A 20,613-nucleotide genomic window follows, 5' to 3' on the forward strand; every position below is an offset into this window, starting at 1 on the left:
TTATGATTTGTAAACAAAACCCTCAAGTGTGATTTGCTATATCGTTTCAGACGTAAATGCTAGATAAATTCTCCGATCAAGTATTTTAGTCACACATAAATAATAACATGCCACCCCGTCCACGTGTTAAATAATATTCAATAAAAAATGAGGAGAGGTGTGGCCACCGTTAGAGCCAAAATGCCAATACCGGGACAACAGTTTCACATTTAGCACTTCCTCGGACCGACAAGTTAGCTAACAGTAACGTGGAACCGCCAGAGACAGCCTCAACATGGCACAGAGTGAGCCAAACGAAGAACAGGTAACCTGACGGAGGTTAAAAGACCTTCCTCAAGTCATATGGCGGTACTTATTTAACCTTTTAGCACTTTGTTCTGACAGGACCTAGCAAAGAAAATCGAAGAAACCAGGCAGAGATTCAAGAATGAGTTGCTTCAAGGTAACTTTACTAACTTATTTATGGAACGCCATTATATAACTTTGTGTTGGGTTTTATTTGCTCGGAGGTAGATATTTTACTGATGTTTTGATTCTGTAACTTTCGGTAGCTGTTAACTTACTTTAAGACGCATTTGTAGCACGTAAGTGCTTAAGAGCTAAATCGAGCTTTGTTAGCTTTGCTACAGGAAGCTGTTTACATAATAACATGTTAAGACTGACATCAGTTTATCTCCAATTGAACTTTAAAAAAAAAATTATGAATTTCTGGATATCTATTACAATAAAAAAAAGCATAAAAATGAGTGGATTCTCGTAGCCAAACTAAAAGTCACGTGATTTTCTGTGTTGCAGAATCAACAGAAAAGTATGATCAGAGGGATGTGGAGAGGCTTCTAAATGATGATGCTCTGGTGGAGGGCTACCTGGAATGGAGGCAACAAGTTGTTGATGATGCCCTGAAAATGATAGATGACAGCCTCCAGTGGAGGAAAGAGTTCGGTGTGAACGGTAAGTGTAGAAGTTAGTCAAACGGAGTCCAAATTTTAAAAATCTGAAAACATTTAACTCCAATTTGCACTGAATTTAGTAGCTGTCTTTAGTTTAATGACATTTTAAAACTTTGATGCTCAATTCGTCAGGCTGCTAACATTCCTTTTCCTTTTTTCAGTTTTATTTTTTCAAGTTCTGATCTATCCACGTTTGACTTGCAGCCCTTATCAGTGGCTGCCTTGTCTGTAGAGAACAGACAGAGCATCATTGTGTTTTCCTAATCATTCATGTCTCTGTAATCTGTTAGAACAGTCCATTGTGTGTTATCTGAAATCTGTGTTTCTTTTCTTTCTATCTGACTTATTCTTTATGTTGGTCACTTTAGCTTTTTCTTGTTTTTTATTGAAAAGTATTATGTTGTTTGTGATCTCGGGAAGTTGATTTACTGAGTTTTCCTTCTGTTCGTTGTGTATGTCTTGATTTGTGCCTAAGTTTGTTTCTGATGATCATTTGTAAACTGAATTGTGTACTTTTACCAGCTTGTTATGGTATCTATACTTATGCTCTGGAGGAGAGCCTTATAACATGAACTTTTGTCTTTCTCTCAGATCTTAGTGAGAGCACTATTCCCAGGTGGATGTTTGAGACCGGTGCCGTCTTCCTCCATGGCTACGACAAAGAGGGCAACAAGCTCTGTATGCTCATCATGCATGTTACCCATCCCGATTCAACTTTTGAGTTCTACATGTGCCTCTGAGCTGGCCCTGTTTTTGCTGAATTCTGTTTTGTTTTTAAGTCTGGTTTAAGGTGAAGCTGCACATTAAGGATGCAAAAACGGCCATGGACAAGAAGAAGTACGTGGCTTTCTGGCTCGAGCGATACGCCAAGAAGGAGCCTGGAATGCCGCTCACTGTTGTGTTTGACATGGCGGAATCTGGAATCAGCAATATAGTAAACAACCTTCCTCGTATATTAACTTTAACATATGCAGCATTTACGTATGTATTTATTCATTTATATTTAAAGTAACATCTGATAGATACAGTGTGGGTGCCCCGAATTAACTATGTGAAGCTTAACGTTAAGACATCTTAATTATAATGACACTTGAGGCCAATTATGAAGCCAGATTTAATGGCTCAGGCTTTCTAATTGTTTGTTTTAAATCAGCGTTTAATACAACAGTAAAATATTTAAAACAATAGGCCAAAAGAACATTTCCAATAGTGACAAGGCTTTACTTGTTTGAACCTTTACATGTCCTTACATTTTGAAAAGCAAACAATGGAATAAGAATAATGTATGTTAAAGTGAAGACGAACATTATTATATAATGTAATATTTCACCAAAATCCAAAATTAAGTCTAAAATCAATTCAGTTTGCGTCACGGGAAAAAGGAAAAGAATTATTTTGTTCATTTGGAGATTAAATACAGTTTACATCAATTCAGTTTTCCTGAAGGAACAGAAATTTTCTGCCTTTTTTTTTAATTGTTCCAAATTAAAAACAGTTTTTGTTTTTGTGTTTCAGGACATGGACTTTGTAAAGTATGTTGTGAATTGCTTCAAAGTGTATTATCCCAAGTTTTTATGTAAGTAATATGTTATTTTATAGCCCTTTCTATATGTTACAATTACTCTCGTGATAAAAATTGTATGCTTTTGTTCCTTTTAGCCAAAATGGTGATAGTGGATATGCCTTGGATTATGAATGGTGAGTTTGATTTTGTTCATATCAGCATTTCTATTTCAGTCTTTGTCCGTGAATTATCTTGTAATAGCTAGGATTCTTTTCAGCATGAAATGTCTGTTCCTTGCAGCTGCATGGAAGATTGTTAAGAGCTGGTTGGGGCCAGAAGCAATCAGTAAGCTGAAGTTTGCCTCCAAAGCTGAAGTCCTGAACTACATTGATCCCGAGTACCTCCCGCCTCACATGGGCGGAACGGTAAAAGCTCCTGCCTTTAAGTACTTCCTTTCATTCACACAATACTCAGTTACATTTCTTTTTCCAGAGATATCTCATTGGAATTTACTCTTTTTGATAACTATTTCTTAATTTATCCTCAAGGATGTGTGAGCAGGAATTCCCAAGAGAGTTTCCTTTATTTCATCTATCCACTTCAGTGAATTATTTCACAAAAGATGTTTATTTCGTGTTTGAAAGTCTTTTCAATTTAATAAGCTTTATTAGTCCCCAAAACACAGCAAGACATAGTTCAACTTTCTTTCATTTCATTCATTCGGTCATTTTACTCCTTCCACCAATATTCAAGTTGGCCCAAAATGCTGTACAGAATCAATAAATAATACATTGATTGAACATAAAAAATGGATAAAAACAGTTAAAAAGGAGTTAAAATCATAATTAAAGGTCAGCGGGGCAGATACTAAGAAATCCTAATAGAAAATAGAATTTTTCTAGTCTTTTCATCCACATGTTGGATCTGAAATGGCTGTTCTTTACTTTATAGTTCCTTTTTTTTAACATAAGCAGCATAAATCCAAATGAAACTTGTTTATAATTCTACTTTTAAAATAGATTTAAAGATGTTAAATATTAAAAAAAAAACATTCTTTTATCAAATCAACATAAACAAATGAGTAAATAAAACTGTCTTGATCCAATTATAATCCACTAAGTTTTGAATCTACCTGATGGATGTTTTACCTTTAAAACCGTGTCGTGTTATTATACAAAGCAGCAAATGTTAAACTCTGAATTAGTAGCCAGTTAATTTCCTTCCCTGCTTTTATAATCAATATTGGTGTCATGAAAACCCAGCTGAGAAAGGTGGCAGTTGTTGGCAGTTTCGCTCAGGCGGTAGAGCAGGTCGTCGAATAACCGAAAGGTTGGAGGATCGATCCCCGCTCTCCCCGGGGGCCAGTTGTCGGCCCCCGAGCGCGGCGAGTCTGCAGCTCACCGCTCCCCCTAGGGCAGAGGTGGGCACTGAGGGCCGCATTCCTGCATGTTTTCCAGCATACCCTGCTCTGGCATGTTCTGATTGGCTGGACACACCTGAACCAGGTAATCAGCCATCAGTAGGGCAAGATTATTGGCTGGACACACCTGAACCAGGTAATCAGCCATCAGTAGGGCAAGACTATCTGGAAATCATGCAGACACACCGGCCCTCGAGGCCTGGAATTGCCCACCCCTGCCCTAGGGGATGGGTTAAAGTGCGGTGACCTATTTCCCCATTGTGGGATAAATAAAAGTAAATTAAATTAAAAAAAAAAAGTCTTCTTTTCTATTTGAGTCGCTGCTCTCAGCAACAACAGATGCTAATGAATTTAGGAAGGCAGAGCAACTTGACTTATAATTGCACCGTATGGACACACGGGCAATTTAAATTCACTTACATTTAAAGAGCTACAGCAAGGTTGAAGAAAAGATAAATAAAATCCAATTCAAAATAAGAAAAGTACAATCAATGAAGCTGTAGCTGTGCAGCATCTTAAACAAAGGCTGCGGAAAAGAGCAACAGCTGTGTCCCTCAGTGTGAATCGTAGAAGCTGAAAGCAGCCTCACCCCGTTTGGTTCTTCAGGTTCTACCAGCTAATTGCGTTCTGCAGATCTCAGAGCCCTGCTGGGTTTGTTTACCACCAATCGATGTGATGGCTTTTATAAACCAGCAGCAAAATGAATCTACATGTGACAGGTAGATACTGCAAGGACTTGAGAACCAGAGGGATGTGGTCAATTGTGGTTCTGTTTGACTGATTTAGTTGCGGCCGTAGTGGGAGACTAAAACTCGGCTGACAGTCACAGTAACTTAACCAGATCTGACTAAAAGACTGAATACCTGGTTTTAATGAAACTTTATCTATATTCTAGGATCCTTTCAAGTACAATTACCCGCCCCTTCCCGATGATGACTTCCAAACGCCCATCTACGACAACGGACCCTCCATCACCGAGGACGAGACGGAGAGCAAAGAGGCAGAACAGGAAAGCAAAGACACTCTGGAGTCGAGCTTCAGCTCGGACGTTGTCCCAAAGTCCAAGAAGGTACGGCTTTCTGTTCAGCAAACGGTCTCTCTAATGGCAGTACTGAGGTCAATTTAGTCCAGTCCTTTAGTTTCAAACAAAGCCAAAAAAAATAAAACAGTTTACCATTGTAAAAAGCTTCATTCCAACTTGATTCACATTTTTAAGCCTTTTCTGTTAAATTAATTTTTGGGTATATAGGTGACAGACAGAATAATTAATGAGGGTGCAGTTTGATGACTAGAGAAGAAAACTCTCACTAAATGAAAGAAAACCTCCAACAGAACCAGACTCTGTACTGACTTGTGACTGTTTGGGCTCGGAGAACAGAAAGGGGACAAAAACTCTGGAACATCTGTTGTAGGATAAAAATCACCAAACATCTGCTCACATTTGATCAAGATCAAATCCTTCATTGCAATAAAAAAAACCTGACGGCTAATGTTGGCACTAGTACAGTCAGAGGGAACTTTTCTTTTGAGCACGTCTGCATGTTTCCAAACGGAGGACTTCCTTCTTTTTCTTCCATATTTAACCTCAAATCAGTTTTTAATGGAGCTCTTTTCGCAGTGGATCCTCACTGACATGATTGTGAGGCCTTCACTCGTTGAAGGCGACTCCTGATCCTCGTGGCTTTTCTCTGATCCTCGCACTTGTTGCATGTCACGCACAGCTTCTCTCTGGGTTCCTCCTGTCCGCAGAGAAACCCACGTTTTTTTTTTCAGGTCTGTTTCTGGATTCCTGTTTCCCAGCAGCGTACCGCTCCATCACAGCCAGCCGCCGCGGGGGTGGGGGTCATTTTTCACGCCGCCGTCGCCACCCTCTCACTCTGCTGTCACTGTACTGGCCGCCTGCAGCTCATGTCACCGAATCGACTCGTTTTCTCTCCGCTTCCTCCTGCTTTCCTTTTAGAGCAAACTTTATGAGAAATCAAGTTGTGATTCGTCACTAGGAATAAAGTTTTGCCTGCCCTTTAATTTACAGCTGAGCGAAACAAGGTCCGCCTTCATGTTCCTGCTGTCTTTAAGGAAGAAATCAGATTACAAAGGAGACCAAAGCTACTCCCATGAACCTCCTAAGCTCCTCTGAGCAAAGAATACTCCCATTGTTAGTAAAGCCACAAGTTATGCACAAATGCTTATAGATTATCAAAGCAGATGCAGATCAGGTTTTAATAAGCCTCACCGTAATCTGCATACATTGAAAACAAACACACACGTTCTGCTTGAAATGACTCACTTTTAGAGAGATTTAACGGGCTGCACATCAAAAAGGAAAGTTATTTTTATATCTTTTATATATTTATCTTGGCAAAACGGATTACACAATCCCTTTTGGGTGACACTTCACACACAGATGAGGTTTGCTGTAATGGAGCGAAGTCGATGTCTGCCAGATCAGCAGCTTCTGCAGAGACTCACAGCTTTGCTGTTGGTTGTACACTGCAGAAACAGACCCCTTAGAAATGAGTCAAAAACTCTTAACTCATTGGCAGATTTCCTTTAAAAAGCAACAAAAAAAAATCTGCCAGTGGGAATTTGTATTTTAAGAATGAAACTCTAATAATCACTAAGACGTGTTTCTCACACAATATAATTTTGCAATTGGAAAAACTTTCTTGATTCAATTATTTTCTTAGAAGACAGAAAATAAGAACTTTTTTTCACCTAAAACATCTTTGGACATTTGGTTTTATCTCTTAGATAAGGCCGCCTACCCAAGAACGTCCCGTTTTAAGTTTATGGACTTTTTTTCTTCTTCAATTTTATTAGAAAACTTTGACGAAACATTAGAATAAACTGATTTATATCAGCTTCATTCTTATAGCTGTAGAGCACATGTGTCAAACTCAAGGCCCGCGGGTCAAATGTGGCCCTCCATGTCATTTTATGTGGCCCGCGAGAGCATACAAGTTTTTAATTTCCCAAAATAAAAAATAAAAATTGGTCTGTATTTATTGATATCTAGGGGGACTCTGACTTGCAATATCGGATTGGGCCACTATACATTAGGACTTAAACACTGTCCATATAACATAACCTGGAAAAACAAAGTTTATAATTTATAATAGAGTAATAAGCAAACATGTTTTCTATGCAACTGTAATTGTCACTTTAAAAAGTTATAATAAATAAATAAATGAGTTATTTAACATTAAGGAGTAGTTTTATTTTATTTTTACATTTAGTTACATGTATGAGTCATAACTGGCCCTTTGAGGACAGCCACTATGCTGATGTGGCCCTCTGTAGAAATGAGTTTGACCCCCCTGCTGTAGGGTAAATATTTATGGTGCAGTACTTCATGGTTCTGCTCCTCCTCCTTCTGGTTTTTCCTGTTTCCTCTGACAAACACCCCCCCCTCCGTCTGTGTTGTTTGTTCAAATTTGAAGTTCTTCTCAGGAAGATCCCAAAGGCTCCAGGAAGCTAACACAATTTTTCTTTCTTTCTTTTTTCCTTTTTTCTTTTGTCTTTTTGCTTTTTCTTTTTGGAAAAAAGGGCTGGATGTGGTAAAGCTGTGTAAGACTCACAGCTGCTCGGGATGACCTCCGCAGGCTGAGAAAGGCAGGTGTGCTCATGTGACCGCAGCTGTGAGCACACCTTCCTCCTGGTCAACCGTCTCGGCGGCGAGACTCACTCCTCCTTTGACCTGTCCTGGACCTTAACGTTTCAGCACTTTGGTTTCCAAACACTTCTTTTTTTATTGTTCATTTTGATCTTTGCCTTAAAGGGATTGAACCTTAATGACTTTTAAACAATGTCCTTTAATTTTAAGACATTTCAGACTTTAATTAAGTTGACTTGAGTAGGGCGGCTCGCCCATAATAATAACCTCACACTACTTGAAGTGTCCAACTACAAATGAAGAAACTAATTACTGTAATGTCACAGTAGAGCAAGTTCTTAACCTTCAGCACTTCCTCTTAAGGCGAGCTGAGTTTCTGTGCCTTGTCCTCTAGATCAGTGTTTTTCAACCAGTGTGCCATGAGTGAAGGCCCTGTGTGTCATGGGAAATTATTCATCTACTTGGTCTAAAAATCATTACCAGGTCATCAGCTCTGCGTTCATCCAAACAGGCCCAGGTTTCACACTGAGACCCAGCAATTCAGCCAAAAAAATACATCTTCTGATTTTTTTTTTTTTTTTTCACATAAATTCGATTTCCAGTTTGAATCCATGTTTTTCTACCTCCCTTCACTTTCTTTAACAAAAATGACATCGTTTGTAAAACGCAGGTGTCTTGTGAGCTGCCGCTAGTTTGAGCATCTCGTCAAGAGAAACAACTATTCAGGTGTTGAAACAAAATTGTAACTTTCCCATTTTTTAGTAGCCTTGAAACAGATTTTGCAGCGAGACAAGACAAGACAGAACCAGCTCCATAACTGAAGTTCTATTTAACTCAAACTAAAATGAAATAGCCCCCAAAAAAAGAAATAAAACATTTTTGTTAAACTTACAGTTTTATTTGGACAACATAAACCGAATAAAACTATTACAAAAATGCACTTGAGATCCTGGAGTGACTGGTACAGCATTAATCATTAATACAGACTACATTTACATTTGGTATTGCTGCTGTACCATGTGATTTTTGTCCAAGTAAACGTATGTAGTGACTCAAAAAAGGTGGAGAAACACTGAGCTAGAGGGTCTTTAATGAAGTCTGTGACTTGTTTGTGCTGATCACCGTGTTTGTGCCTTCCCGTGTCATTTCAACATTTCATCACGTGCTTCTCAAGTGTGACTCATGTCTTTGTCCTTAACATTTCCTTTTGCACCCAATATGAAGGAATCATTCGTTTATGCCATGAAAACCTGTTTTTATTCTTTTATTTGATCAAAAAAAGAATTGAATGAATGAATTTTGTATTTCATTAACCTGTAATGTCCTTATACTTGATTCATTTTGGTAGATTGTCATTTTACCTGCTTCTGACGCTGCAATCCTTTTCAAGTGTTTTGCATTTGATTTACCTCTATTGCTACTTAACTGTGTTAATTGCTCTGAAAATGAATAAATAGAGACCTTTATTAATAAACCAACTATCTCCTGATGTCTTTTTTTGTGACTGTTGAATCAAACAGCAGTATGTTGAAACACACACAACAGTCAGATGTTTCTGCCATCACTTCCCCTCCAGTCCACACCGCTTTTGCCTCCGTCGACAGTTGTGTGGTCCGTTTGTGCAAAATGTGGGTCAAAGTTTGAGCAGATTCACCGCCTGAACCACTTTGGCTTTTAGTTTTAGTCGGAAGTCATGAGTTTGAGGTTTCTTGGTTCTGTTTTTTTTTTGGCGCTGTAACAAAGGTCAGAAGTCATGAGAGGAGAAACAACCGCTGTTTATAAAAAGATTCCCAGTTTGCAGCTGCTTTTGTTTACTCAGCTTTCTTTGTGTGTGTGAAGGGCAAAGTTCAAACGTTTCTCTGTGGAGGAGCAACAAGATAAGGGTCACCTGATGACGGTAGCAGCATGTCTGGGTGTGTCTTAATTGAGCGGTCTTTGCTGTTTCAGGTGACTATCCAGGAAGACCTTCCCAGGGCAGAGGACAAAGATAGAGCAGAATCAAGTGTCAGGGCAAACGGAGCCAGGAAGCCACTGACCACCTTCAAAGGCCCCCTGATGGATGTCAGGTAGGTCGTGGGGCTGCAGCTCCTCTGCAGCATGTCAGTCTTAAAAATATTTGCACCGAAGCTCATTGAGATGTGAATAAAGGTTCATATGGGATTTCTTTTGACACATTGATGGACGGAAACTGCTGTTAAACCATCCATCCATCCATCCATCCATCCACCCACTTCTGCTTCTCAGCATAGACTCCCTAACCTGTGTCTGCACAGAAACCTCTTTTGGAAAAAAAGACGTCCTTTCTCATAACCATCCCGCAGAAGAAATTCATTTCTGCTGCCTGTATTTGGGATCTTACCCTCTCAGATCTCCTGACCATTGGTACGGTGGCCCTGAAGTCCAAATCACGCCAACAAATCACTCCACACAAAAACTTGTTAAAGATCACAGGAAAAAAACCAAAACGAAGTTAAAAAAAAACAATGTCACATTTTAGAAATCGAAATACAATTCCAAAAAACGGAAACTTGATAATAAGGAAACAATTCAGAAAACAAAAGTAATTTCTAGAAATTAAGATGAAATGTTAAAAAAAGCGAAACACGATAAGAAAGGAGAAAAGGTTGGTACTTTGGGATATCACTGATCGAATGATGATGCTTGAGTTTTATGTACAACCACATTCTATTTTATTTTTTTTAACGTGAATTTTTATTTAGATTTCAAATTAATAACAATAAGAAAATACCTTTTAAATATTTCAAGCATTTAAAATGAACATTGACAGATTATTGGCATTCATATACAGGGGGGTATTCCAGAAAGCAGGTTATGCTAGCTCCCACGATAAGTTTGAGGCTAAGAAAGTTGATAACCTCAGCTTTCGGTTCCAGAAATGGAGGTATGTTTCAGGGTAGGTCAAGTTACCATGGCAACTCATTCTCTGAACATAACCTGGTCCGGAGCAGGTTTAGTTGAAGCTTAGTTTGTTTACAGAGAGGTGAAGCAGCATGGCGTGTCCATTTGAAGATGATTTAGTGGATGAAAAAGCTCAGATAATACTTTTTCCATCATGAGAGGGTGATAAAACCACATATGGACGTTGGAAAGATAAACTTTTTTACTTTGATCTAACGTAATTATTTGCTTCAGTTAAGATAAATCATTTTTTTTGTTAGAAATTTTTTTGTTAAAAATTACACGTAGTTTTCAGACAGTTATTTTCCTTTCGTTCAAATTAATTCAATTAAGTAGGTGTAACTTTGATGCTGCTGTTAGATCGGCACCGCAAGGGATTCTGGGATATCATTCCCTTTGCCTGTCTGGACGGATTTGGGTTTAAGTGTGGGTTTTTTACAAAATGTGTTTAGTTGTATAGCTGTTTTACTGTGTTTCACCGTGTTTGGCAGAGCTATTTTGTCCTACTATGCTTACGTCTCTGCACCATGAGTGACAGTAAAGGATAGGATGATGAGTTTATATAGCACCCCTACCGCATAGTACTGTTATGACAGTGACGGGAAATTCTTTAGTGAGTTTTTGCACTCGGTGCATTTTTTTCCGTTCTTTTTATTGTTGTAAAAATGAGCATATCTGCCGGTTCAAACTTAGACATATGAAAGTTCAAGAAATATAAGTAATTAAGATGGAAAAAAGATTAATGGAGTAATGTGACATTTAGTTAGATAAATACGTAAATTTGAGTTGTATAAACAATTATTGAGTTTGAATAAATTTAACTAAATTATTTAAATTATTTTTCAGCCGTGTTACTTTTTTGATGGACTTATAATTTTTAACCGCCGTCATTAAAATCTCAGACTCCGTCTCACTTCCGTCTCAAGTGTCGCGCTTTCTTTTTTTTTTCTCCACGCGTTTCCATGGTGACTCCAGAAATCGGCGATCTATTGAGAATGTCTTTATGTACCGTGCGTTAACCCAGGGGTACCAAGTCGAGCGTAATTACGCCAACTCATATCCGGTCTTTTGGAACCGACATACCCAGAGTAAGCAAGTTCAGGCGGATTTCAGCCAGAGTTCAGGCTCAAAGTCAGGCTAGTTTAAACATGCTTCCTGGAATACCCCCCTGGTCTATATGTCTGGTTAATAAACAAACAAAAAGGTTAACAAATACATTCAAATACATGTGTCTCTAGAAAAATGTCTGCTTACTAATAATAAAAGTTTTATGATTATTACGAATCATATCCAGTATCCCTCCATTTTTTTTCTTCTTTACAGAAATTCGAAAAAATTCCTTTTTTTTTTAATTTTAGGGGCATTAAAGGGTGGAAAGTTTTATTACGAGATACACAAGAGGATGTGCCGAAAGGAAGTCAATAATAAAGACATCATTTAAAACAAAAACAAAAAAAGGGGAGAAACATTCCATCCGAGCCTTAGGAGACACATGAAAGGAGCGTCTGATCCATCAGTGGACCTCAAAGACAGCACCCTCTGCAGAGGAACATCCTTCCACAAAGCAGCACTGTTGGACCTGCAGGCTTTTCTGTGACGGTTACCCTCCATGGTATAGGAGAACTCCAAGTATTAAGATTTAAGGATGCTCATTCAAGCGTAAGCCAATTTATGTCTACCTTTTGGTTATTTATAAAAGCTGTTTTAATACCTAAACATACATTCAATGAGAAAGCAGTGTATTTAACACCATCTATACGAACACTGAAGTCCTCCTACAGGACTTCCTGGAGGAACTGAAACGGCAAAATGCAGTTTTAGGTTGGGATTAAGAATTAATCTGCCTTTTTGTCTATAAATCTGTGCCTCTCTCAGATAGAGCCTCAAAATTCTCGTCGTATGTATGCTCGCTTTAAGGGTTGCTGGTTTTCTGATGCCTCATACGGATGTTTCTTCTGGCACGTCATCCATTATTCAAACCCGTGTTTACAGCAACATCCTAAAATCCTCCTGTGGCGTGACGCTGGAGACGGCTTTGGAGGTTTTTGAGGCAGAAAACTGCAAACTGAGACTCTCAAGCTCTTCTTCACTGCAACAATCTTGAGTATTTACTGATGGACCTTTGTCCCGTGAGCATGAGGTCATTTTTTTCTGCTGACAACGTGACATTATCAGCGGTTTTGAGACGTGAATTACAGTGATAAGCGGGTTAAATTGAACCTTAAATGTGGTTGTTCTTCACAGTTGATTGAGCTTTAGCTCCGGATTTTAAGGGTTTTAATAATGTTTGTAGAAATCTGTTTGATGTGAGGAGATAAAACGGGGCAGAGAGAAGTTTCTGTAGTCAGAGAAGCTCATTCAGTTAACAGGAAGTCCTTTTTAAAGCTATTATAATGTTTGCAAATCAGCTGAGCAAGTTAATCCAACCACAATAATATTTTTTTATCTATTTTTAAAGCATTTCCAGTGGTCTTTTAATTAGGATTATGCCGTTTTTAGCTGTTGGGGTAGAGCAACCCCGCCCCCCCTTCTTCTCCCCATTGCTGAGAGCTCAGAACGAGATTGAGCGTCGCCCAGCCCATTTTCTAAATCACAAATAAGCTGTCTTTCAAGATTTGATAAGAATAAAGAAAGAAAAAAAATGCAATTTTAACCTTAATTTTCTTAATATATGTCCTCCATCATGAAAAAAACTACAAAAAATGTTGAAAACATCAAAAACACATCGGAGTTCTTTAGCATTCTAGCTCAACCAAAAAACAACAAAATAAATAAAACGACTGGTCATAGCTTGATATGAAATCAATAAAACTATGAGGGATTTTTAGAAATTTAGAGTAAAACCTTATTAAAGGTCATTAAAAAGTCCCTTTCTTGAGAATATTTGTACTTTTACCATGAAAGATCAACTTGATCTGCTTTTACAATGAAGGTCTATGAGGATCCATCAGATGACGATCATTTATGATCATTTGGAGCCTGATCACAAACTACTTTTCTCACTAAAAGTGTTAAAAAAGTCAATTAAATCAGCACTTTTCATGTCATGCTACTCTCCGGTAGCTGAAGTCTTTCATTTGTTCACCATAATGGAAGTGTCCTTTTATATATACATTTGATAAGAGAATTATTCATGAGCTGTAGCAAAAGACTTGAAAGAAAATGTTTCTCCTGTGGGACCCAGGATACAGGTAAAGCTACAAACTCTCGGCCTGCTTAACGGAACCGACATCAAAGAGCAGGAAGTGATGCGGCCGTGACTGTGGAAGGAACGATAAGTGTGGGGAAAGTCAACAGTGATTAAAAAACGAATGGAAACACGTCTAAACGTTGCGTTTCTTTTTAAACGCAGTCATTTCCTGCTGCAGTGAATTTTATTCAGATGTTTACGTTTGTTTTCCTGTTCTTAGCCCCGCAGAGGAGCTCAGCTTTGGGTCTGGGGAGACAGAAAGGAAATGCCTCATCGTCTTGACCAACGTGACCAAAAATGTGGTGGCCTTTAAGGTGAGCAAACCCTGCTTATGTTTTAAGCTTTACATGAAGCTCATAATTCCCACTTTTTGAAAGTTCATCCTCTGGATCTGTGTAGGTACGGACCACAGCGCCTGAGAAGTACAGAGTGAAGCCCAGCAGCAGCAGCTGTGAACCAGGAGCTTCAGTGGACATTGTTGTCTCCTTGCATGGAGGTAAAGCACTCAGCTCTGTGCTCACAGCAGCGGATGTTCTCAACCCACAGAATAATCAAGTGGTTCCCTGTATTAGCCTCCCAAAGTGCAGGCAGGCACTTTTTTGTGTTTTACATGCATATTTCAGGAGTGATAAAAAAAACAAACCCTCCTCCAAGCAGAAGCTGATGATGTGCTTAGACTAATCTGTCACTTTTATGGTGATCTTTTGTTTTGGAGTTTGATTTTTAACCCAGGAGAACCTACAGTTTCAAATTTGGCCACAGTTTTTTTTATATATTAATGTTAAAATTGTTTATATTTTTTTAATTTATTTTTTTATTTACTTCTTTTTGGCTGTTATTAATTGCTGCTACCTAAAATGAAAAACAAACAAAAAATAGTCAAATTAACTATAAATAAACCAGAAAAAAATGTGTTCCTAGATCCTCCGGGATTAAGATGGTTCCTCCCAATGTTCCCGCGTTAAAACTGTTTTTGGGTTATGCGCAGGCTTCCAGGCGTCTCCGCAGGACAGGTTCCTGGTCATGGCGGCTGAGATGGACGGCGCCGGGTCACAGGAACTGGCTCAGTTCTGGAAAGAAGTACCAAAAAACAAAATCATGGAGCACAGGTGCGTTACAGCTTCACAGTATGGTACAGGGGTCTTTCCCAGGCTTGATGATGACCTTCTGCTGCTCTTCATCAGGAGAACACATGGTTTGACTTCTCCTCTGCTGACTTTGTTACGCTGCAGGTTACGCTGTCATTGTGTGAGTAGCTCCAAACCGGCATCAGACCTTCTGAAAGAGAGCCCTGTGGACACGCAGAGCAGCAGGCAGCTAGATTTAAGCTCATCGGTGAGACGGTCTTTCTTCTCTCGTTTCTTTTCAAGAAGTTCTTGCAGCAAAGGGGGACATGTTCAAAAACATAAACTGGCACTTCTGTTTTAATCTAACAAAACCGCCGTCTGTGATCTTATTCTCATTATAGTTTCTGTTTCTCCTCTGCTGTCACATCATCACTTTCATTTCTCCTCTGCTCCTCTGTTTGTTTGTGAAACAGAGGAGCAGATTTGAGAGCATCCGCCCGAGCTGCCAGCTTACAGGAGGCTCCACAGCAATGAGGGATTTGCTGTTCATGTCACGGGACATAATTGCTGGAGCTCACTAATGCTCTCCACAAAAGAAGATGAAATCGCTTCCTCCTAATAGCTTCGTCTCCATCATCATTAGTCTCACTGGGTGAACATCAGAAGATGTTATTCGTTCACTTCACTGATGTGCGTTTTTGTCCTTCTGCACAAATATATATATCTATTAAAAAAAGAGAGAGATTTTTAAACAGCACAAAATACAAACAGGTGTGACTCCTCTACAAAGGTGGAAAAAGATCCAATAAAATGTGTTTTGAGAAACTAAAAAGCACTAACTGGAACGGCAGCAACAAGTTCGTCTTTAACAGTCGGGCTTTAAATGTGAAAAGAAGCATTTCAACCAGACTGACTGATAGAAACTCTGCTAAAGACCTAGTTTCTGCATAGCAGCCGGAGTTCATTGGAAATTTACCTCTGAGTTGTGGATGGGACTGTTGACGCGGAGCAACTCTGCCCCTATTTCCCGTCATCCATCTGTTTACACTCTCTTCTGCTAGCTTACAGCCCCTCACACCCCAAAACTAATAATAGCCCTTCAACAACAATGGTGATTACATTATATATATTATGTAGTAGGAATGTACAATAAATCACACATTTATTGTTATCGCAATATCAAGCTGTGCAATGTGCACATCACAGAGGATGGCAAAAACTACATTAAATGCTCACTTTAAATGTGTTAAAACAATCTTATGATGGCTTGAAGTATTTAACGAATCAAATAAATCCATTTATGCATTTGACCAATCAGATGGAGCCCTCTCATGTTAGATGTTTGCCTCCTATGTAGATGAGGGTCATTTGGAGTGAAATTTAAGTTACAGTCACTCTTATTTAAATAAGTGCAGTGAAATGGAAATACTATATATTGGTTGTTTTGCTATTTGTTCGTGGATCACAAGTTATCTCGTCATCGCAATATTGATCACTAATATCGCTAATTGCAACTTTTAGTTAGTATAGTATATTTTGAGCCAGATGTCGGCTCAGACCAGAAAAACAATCTGGATCTTTGTCTACAAGCATCAGAATGGAGCAGAGCAGGGAGCTTCTGGCTTGCCGTAGTAGCTTTTTCAAACAGTATTTTTTTCATCTGCTCCCAATTCACCCCGATTTGACTAAAGAAATACTCAGACGTTTAAATGAGAGAAAAGCCAGAAGAGCATGTTCAAAATGCTAAAAACACATTTTTCATCAGAGTGAGTCTCAAACATGAGTTCTCACATCGCATCTCATCTTTGAGTTTATTTCAACAACAAAAAGAAAAAGCATCACATTTAACATCCTAAACAGAAAATTAACTGCATGGTAGGAGTATCTAGCTTACAAAATAACAAAAAACTTAAAGACTTGTGCCAATGTAAATTGTTTTTTGTCTTTTTGTGCCATTTTTCTCATAATGATGGACATATAAAAGGGAAATTATGCTTAAAATGTCATTTCTGGAGATTGATTCATTCAAATTGATGTGAATCAGGAGCAGACGAAAAAATGCTGTTTGAAAAAGAGCTCATGTGTGACGTAGGAACTACGCTGGGCGGCTAAAAGCTTCCTGCTTCACTTTAGGAGGTGAATGGGGGCGGGGCTTCTCTCCATGAAAGATCCTGCCCACAACTCTGAGACAAATTTCTAATGAACTCCTGCCAGTCTGCAGAAATTAGGTCCTAGAAAGTGACCCAGGTTTTTTTATTTTGCCTAAAATCGGGCATAACCATGATTAAAAAGACCGCTAGGAACGCTTTTACAACAGATCAAAAGCGGATCTTTGAAAACAGTGAAGCAGAGTGGTGTGAGTGTGATGATCTGTTGCTGCTGCTGTAAGGGTAAAGAAACAACATTTTGTTGTTGAATTCCTCTTGATCTATATAAAAAATCATTTTTTTTAAGTCTGCAAAGGTTTGGCTGACAAATCATCGATGCGTGACGAGATAAAAATAACAGCATCTCAGGAGGAAACAGGGAAAACTGACGGAGTCGCCTCTTTAGTGCAGCTTTTACAGCACTGCTGTCTCCATAGAAGTGACACGTATTTATAGGAATGGGTAATGTTTGGATCTAATCAGGTGCTTCAAAAGTAAAAAAAAAACATACAAATTTATTCCAAAAACATTGAAGTGTGATGAAGCAGGGGGAAGGAGAGCAATTGAATGTCCCTGAGATGCTCTATTTCCTTGTTTCTGTCAGGAAAGAAGGAAAGAATTTGTTTACACGCTAAAGTAAACAAATATTTCACATCTTGTCGCCACGGAAACTGTCTTTTTAAGAGCATTGTACACATCACTACTGTCCGTCAGGAAAGAAGGAAAGAATTTGTTTACACGCTGAAGTAAGCAAATATTGGGAATTACACAAATGCTGGGAATTACAACCAAACTTACTGGCTTTTCCTTCAGCATTTTGACTGTAGCTCCACCCATTCTTATATGAGCACGCCCACAATCACCGGACAGGTAAAACGACTAGAACTGGTTAGAACTGTAAAGCTAAACTGAATAGTTTATATGTATGTCAGGCCTTGTTACTAACTCCCATCCCCACTTATTTACTCCGTCGGTTCCATGTTGTATCAAACGGGTCATAACAGATTGTAGTTGTGTCTTCCAGCTCATGCGAGTGATGGCCTGCAACCACCGGCTGGAGCAGAAGCTGGACACGTGTCTGTGGGTCCAGAAGGTCCTGATTGGGTTGGTTCTGGTCCTGGTGGTGCTGAACCTGCAGTGTCTTTACCTGCTGGGTACAGCTCAGCGGCCCTCTTGACCCCGCCCCCCGCCACAGCGTCCTCCGTCTACATGTCTCAACCTCGGACACACTCGCGTCTCCACAGTCGACGGGTCCTGTTGGTCAGCCCCCAGCCGTCCCACCGGCTGCTGCCATGGAAACGAGCTGGCTATAAAGACTTGCAATCTCACTCAGAGTTCCTAAACGAAGAGACTTTATCCGTCTCTTTTGATTGGACAGATTCCGGTTAGCAGTTTTTGAAAGTAGAACTGTCCAGAAGTGATGTCTTTAAATTATTACAAATCACTGTTGTATTACATCAAACATGGCTAAAACAGTAGTTATTTTCAGCTTAATTTTTATATTATTTAAATCTAAAAAAAATCTCTATAAAGCTCATTAATATAAAAGAAACTTTTTGTCATCAACTGAATTAAACCTCATTTTTTTTGTGAAAGGAAACCCCCTTTCCCACTTTCCTCAGGTCTGAGCTGTAACCCCCCCCCCCATGAACACTCATTAGAGCACCCCTTTCTAATTGAAAACACAGCCACAAATGAGCTGCTGAAGCTCTCCAGCGCTCGGACTGGGCAGCAGCAGGAGATCTGCGCTTCCACTATCTCATTTGGTTTTAATTACCCCAACACCCAACTAAAAACTAAAAATACCAAAGCAATTACTGGCAGCACAACAGCGTGGCGCAACCCACTTGTAGCTTAGTGGGAAGCCCTGATATCTGGAAGTAGATCCAGCTCGGAGCGATCCGGAGCTGCAAGGACAGAGCCAGTTATTAGCCGAGCGAACACCAAAGGCTGTCTGGTGTCGGTAAGTGGGGTTTGTTTTTTTCCAGTGGGTGGTTTGCTCCCATCTGAGCCCGGGTTAGAATGATCCATGTGATCACGAGTCAACAGATCTCACTGAGGATTACAACTGTGTCCATCTTGGTTTGGCCAAAATACACGGTGTCCTTGAAACCACTAATCCTACCAGTGAGCGATAAAGGGAAAAACTCAAACAATGTTTGTTTCACTTCACCGATTGTCGGCAATGGGAGATAATCATGCCGGAGTGATAGACAAACCGAATAGCCTCACTGTGTTCAGTGTTCGGGGCCAAAACCAAAGAATTCTAAAAGAAAACCCTTTTCAATGTGGCATCAATGTCATCATTCTGTGGGTATAAAAAGCTGATTGTTCCAGTAAGTCATTCCAAGTTCATCATTCAAACAGACATGAACACATGACGGTGCTTAACGGATGAACAGCTCCACCTGGCCATAGCACGACTCCAGGTTGGTGGTAGGCCGTCAGATGTTGCAGTGAACTTTTCTCAGATTTTATCAGCAGACTTGCATCAAGACACAGACATGACCAGAACCTAAGAACCTCTGCACTCAGACATGGTTTAGCTAATGCCACACAGCTGCAGGTCCGTTTACCAGATGTGAGGGTTACTGGGGTTTCCAGACAAACTATTCACAACCAACTTCAACACTTTGACTTGAATGCCAGATGACTGATGCAGGGGAAAGTTTGCAGTGGATCCAGGACCATGTGACTTGGACAATTGACCGATGATCTACTGTCCTGTTCACGGATGAGTGTGGGTTCACTTTGCACAGAAATGATGGTCGTCGCCGTTGCTGGAGAAGGCGAGGAGAGCGATACGCCAAGGTCAACATGGTTCCCAGGGTTGTCTTTGGTGGAAGAGGAGCAACATTTTGGGAAGGAATGACCAGTCAGAATAAAACTGATTTGATTATTGTATATGGTCCAGGTAGTGCACGTTCTTACCTCAGAAACATCATAGAACCAACTCCACCAGCACAACGTTCTGTTCATGGACGATAATGCTCCACCACATGGCGCCAGAATTGTCACAGCTGGACTTCAGGAAGTCTGATTGCCTCATGTGGAACGGCCAACTGACCTGAACCCCATAGAGCAGGTCTGGGACCAGCTGAACAGAGACTGAATGATGGTACCCCCACCTCCAAGGGACCTGGCAGAACTGCATGTAACTCTTGTAGAAGAGTGGAACGCTTTAGAACATCATCGTGAGGCTAATGAGGAGCAGGAGACGCCACTGTGAAGCCGTCATTGCAACAAATGGTGGAAATATCTGCTATTGACACGTTCAATTTATGTTATATGGGGTTATTTTTACAATTGTCTCAATTTTGGGGGTAATAAATATTAAACTAATGCTGTTTATTTTCATTCATTATTAGTGATATCAAAGGGATCCCTCAAATTCAGACCAAATAGCTAAAACAATATCCCAAACTTAGTAGTGTCATTTTCTGCATCTTCACTTTTATCCTACACCAGTTTCTGGATGTAAACCTCGCGTGTCGCCTAAGTCCTCTCTATAAAATCCATTTTGTACTATTTTGGTGGAATGTGCCATTGCACTCAACAAACAAGACAAGATGGGCGAGGCGTCCTCCAGAGGATTCGAGTAAAAGCTTCGGTATCACACGCGTGCGGGTCCAGTTTAAGTGCATCCCCGCTTCCACTCTGGAAAAACACTTGGAGACGCAGCCCCTCCATCAGAAGCATTTACCCAGAGGTCAAAGAGGTCACACGACAGACGTACGCCGCTCTCACTCCGCCGTCTGCACTAATGAGTAGCGGCGGATGCTCCTATTGCAGCCGCGCGAGTC

At 39.8% G+C, this 20,613-nt stretch overlaps 1 protein-coding gene across 1 annotated transcript; it reads left to right on the forward strand.

Moving 5' to 3' along the window:
• The first annotated feature begins 10 nt into the window (after positions 1 to 10).
• mospd2 (motile sperm domain containing 2) lies at positions 11 to 19,150 on the forward strand. The gene is made up of 15 exons (XM_011489859.3): positions 11 to 304; positions 385 to 442; positions 796 to 951; positions 1,542 to 1,628; positions 1,730 to 1,884; positions 2,466 to 2,526; positions 2,610 to 2,648; positions 2,755 to 2,879; positions 4,770 to 4,943; positions 9,435 to 9,553; positions 13,817 to 13,910; positions 13,996 to 14,092; positions 14,585 to 14,705; positions 14,829 to 14,931; positions 17,835 to 19,150. Exons 1-15 carry the CDS (start codon positions 275 to 277, stop codon positions 17,985 to 17,987), a joined length of 1,572 nt encoding a protein of 523 aa, XP_011488161.1. The 5' UTR covers positions 11 to 274; the 3' UTR covers positions 17,988 to 19,150.
• Positions 19,151 to 20,613: the final 1,463 nt, after the last annotated feature.

This window comes from Oryzias latipes, chromosome 21, assembly GCF_002234675.1.
Source record: "Oryzias latipes chromosome 21, ASM223467v1".
Lineage (NCBI taxonomy): Eukaryota > Metazoa > Chordata > Actinopteri > Beloniformes > Adrianichthyidae > Oryzias > Oryzias latipes.

What these genes read in the sequence shown, in the direction of transcription:
- mospd2 (XM_011489859.3), top strand. Translation starts at nt 275, where the DNA reads ATGGCACAGAGTGAGCCAAACGAAGAACAG. An exon ending in TATGCCTTGGATTATGAATG is followed by an intron (nt 2,649 to 2,754) that starts GTGAGTTTGATT and finishes TGTTCCTTGCAG; the next exon opens with CTGCATGGAAGATTGTTAAG. An exon ending in AAAATGTGGTGGCCTTTAAG is followed by an intron (nt 13,911 to 13,995) that starts GTGAGCAAACCC and finishes GGATCTGTGTAG; the next exon opens with GTACGGACCACAGCGCCTGA.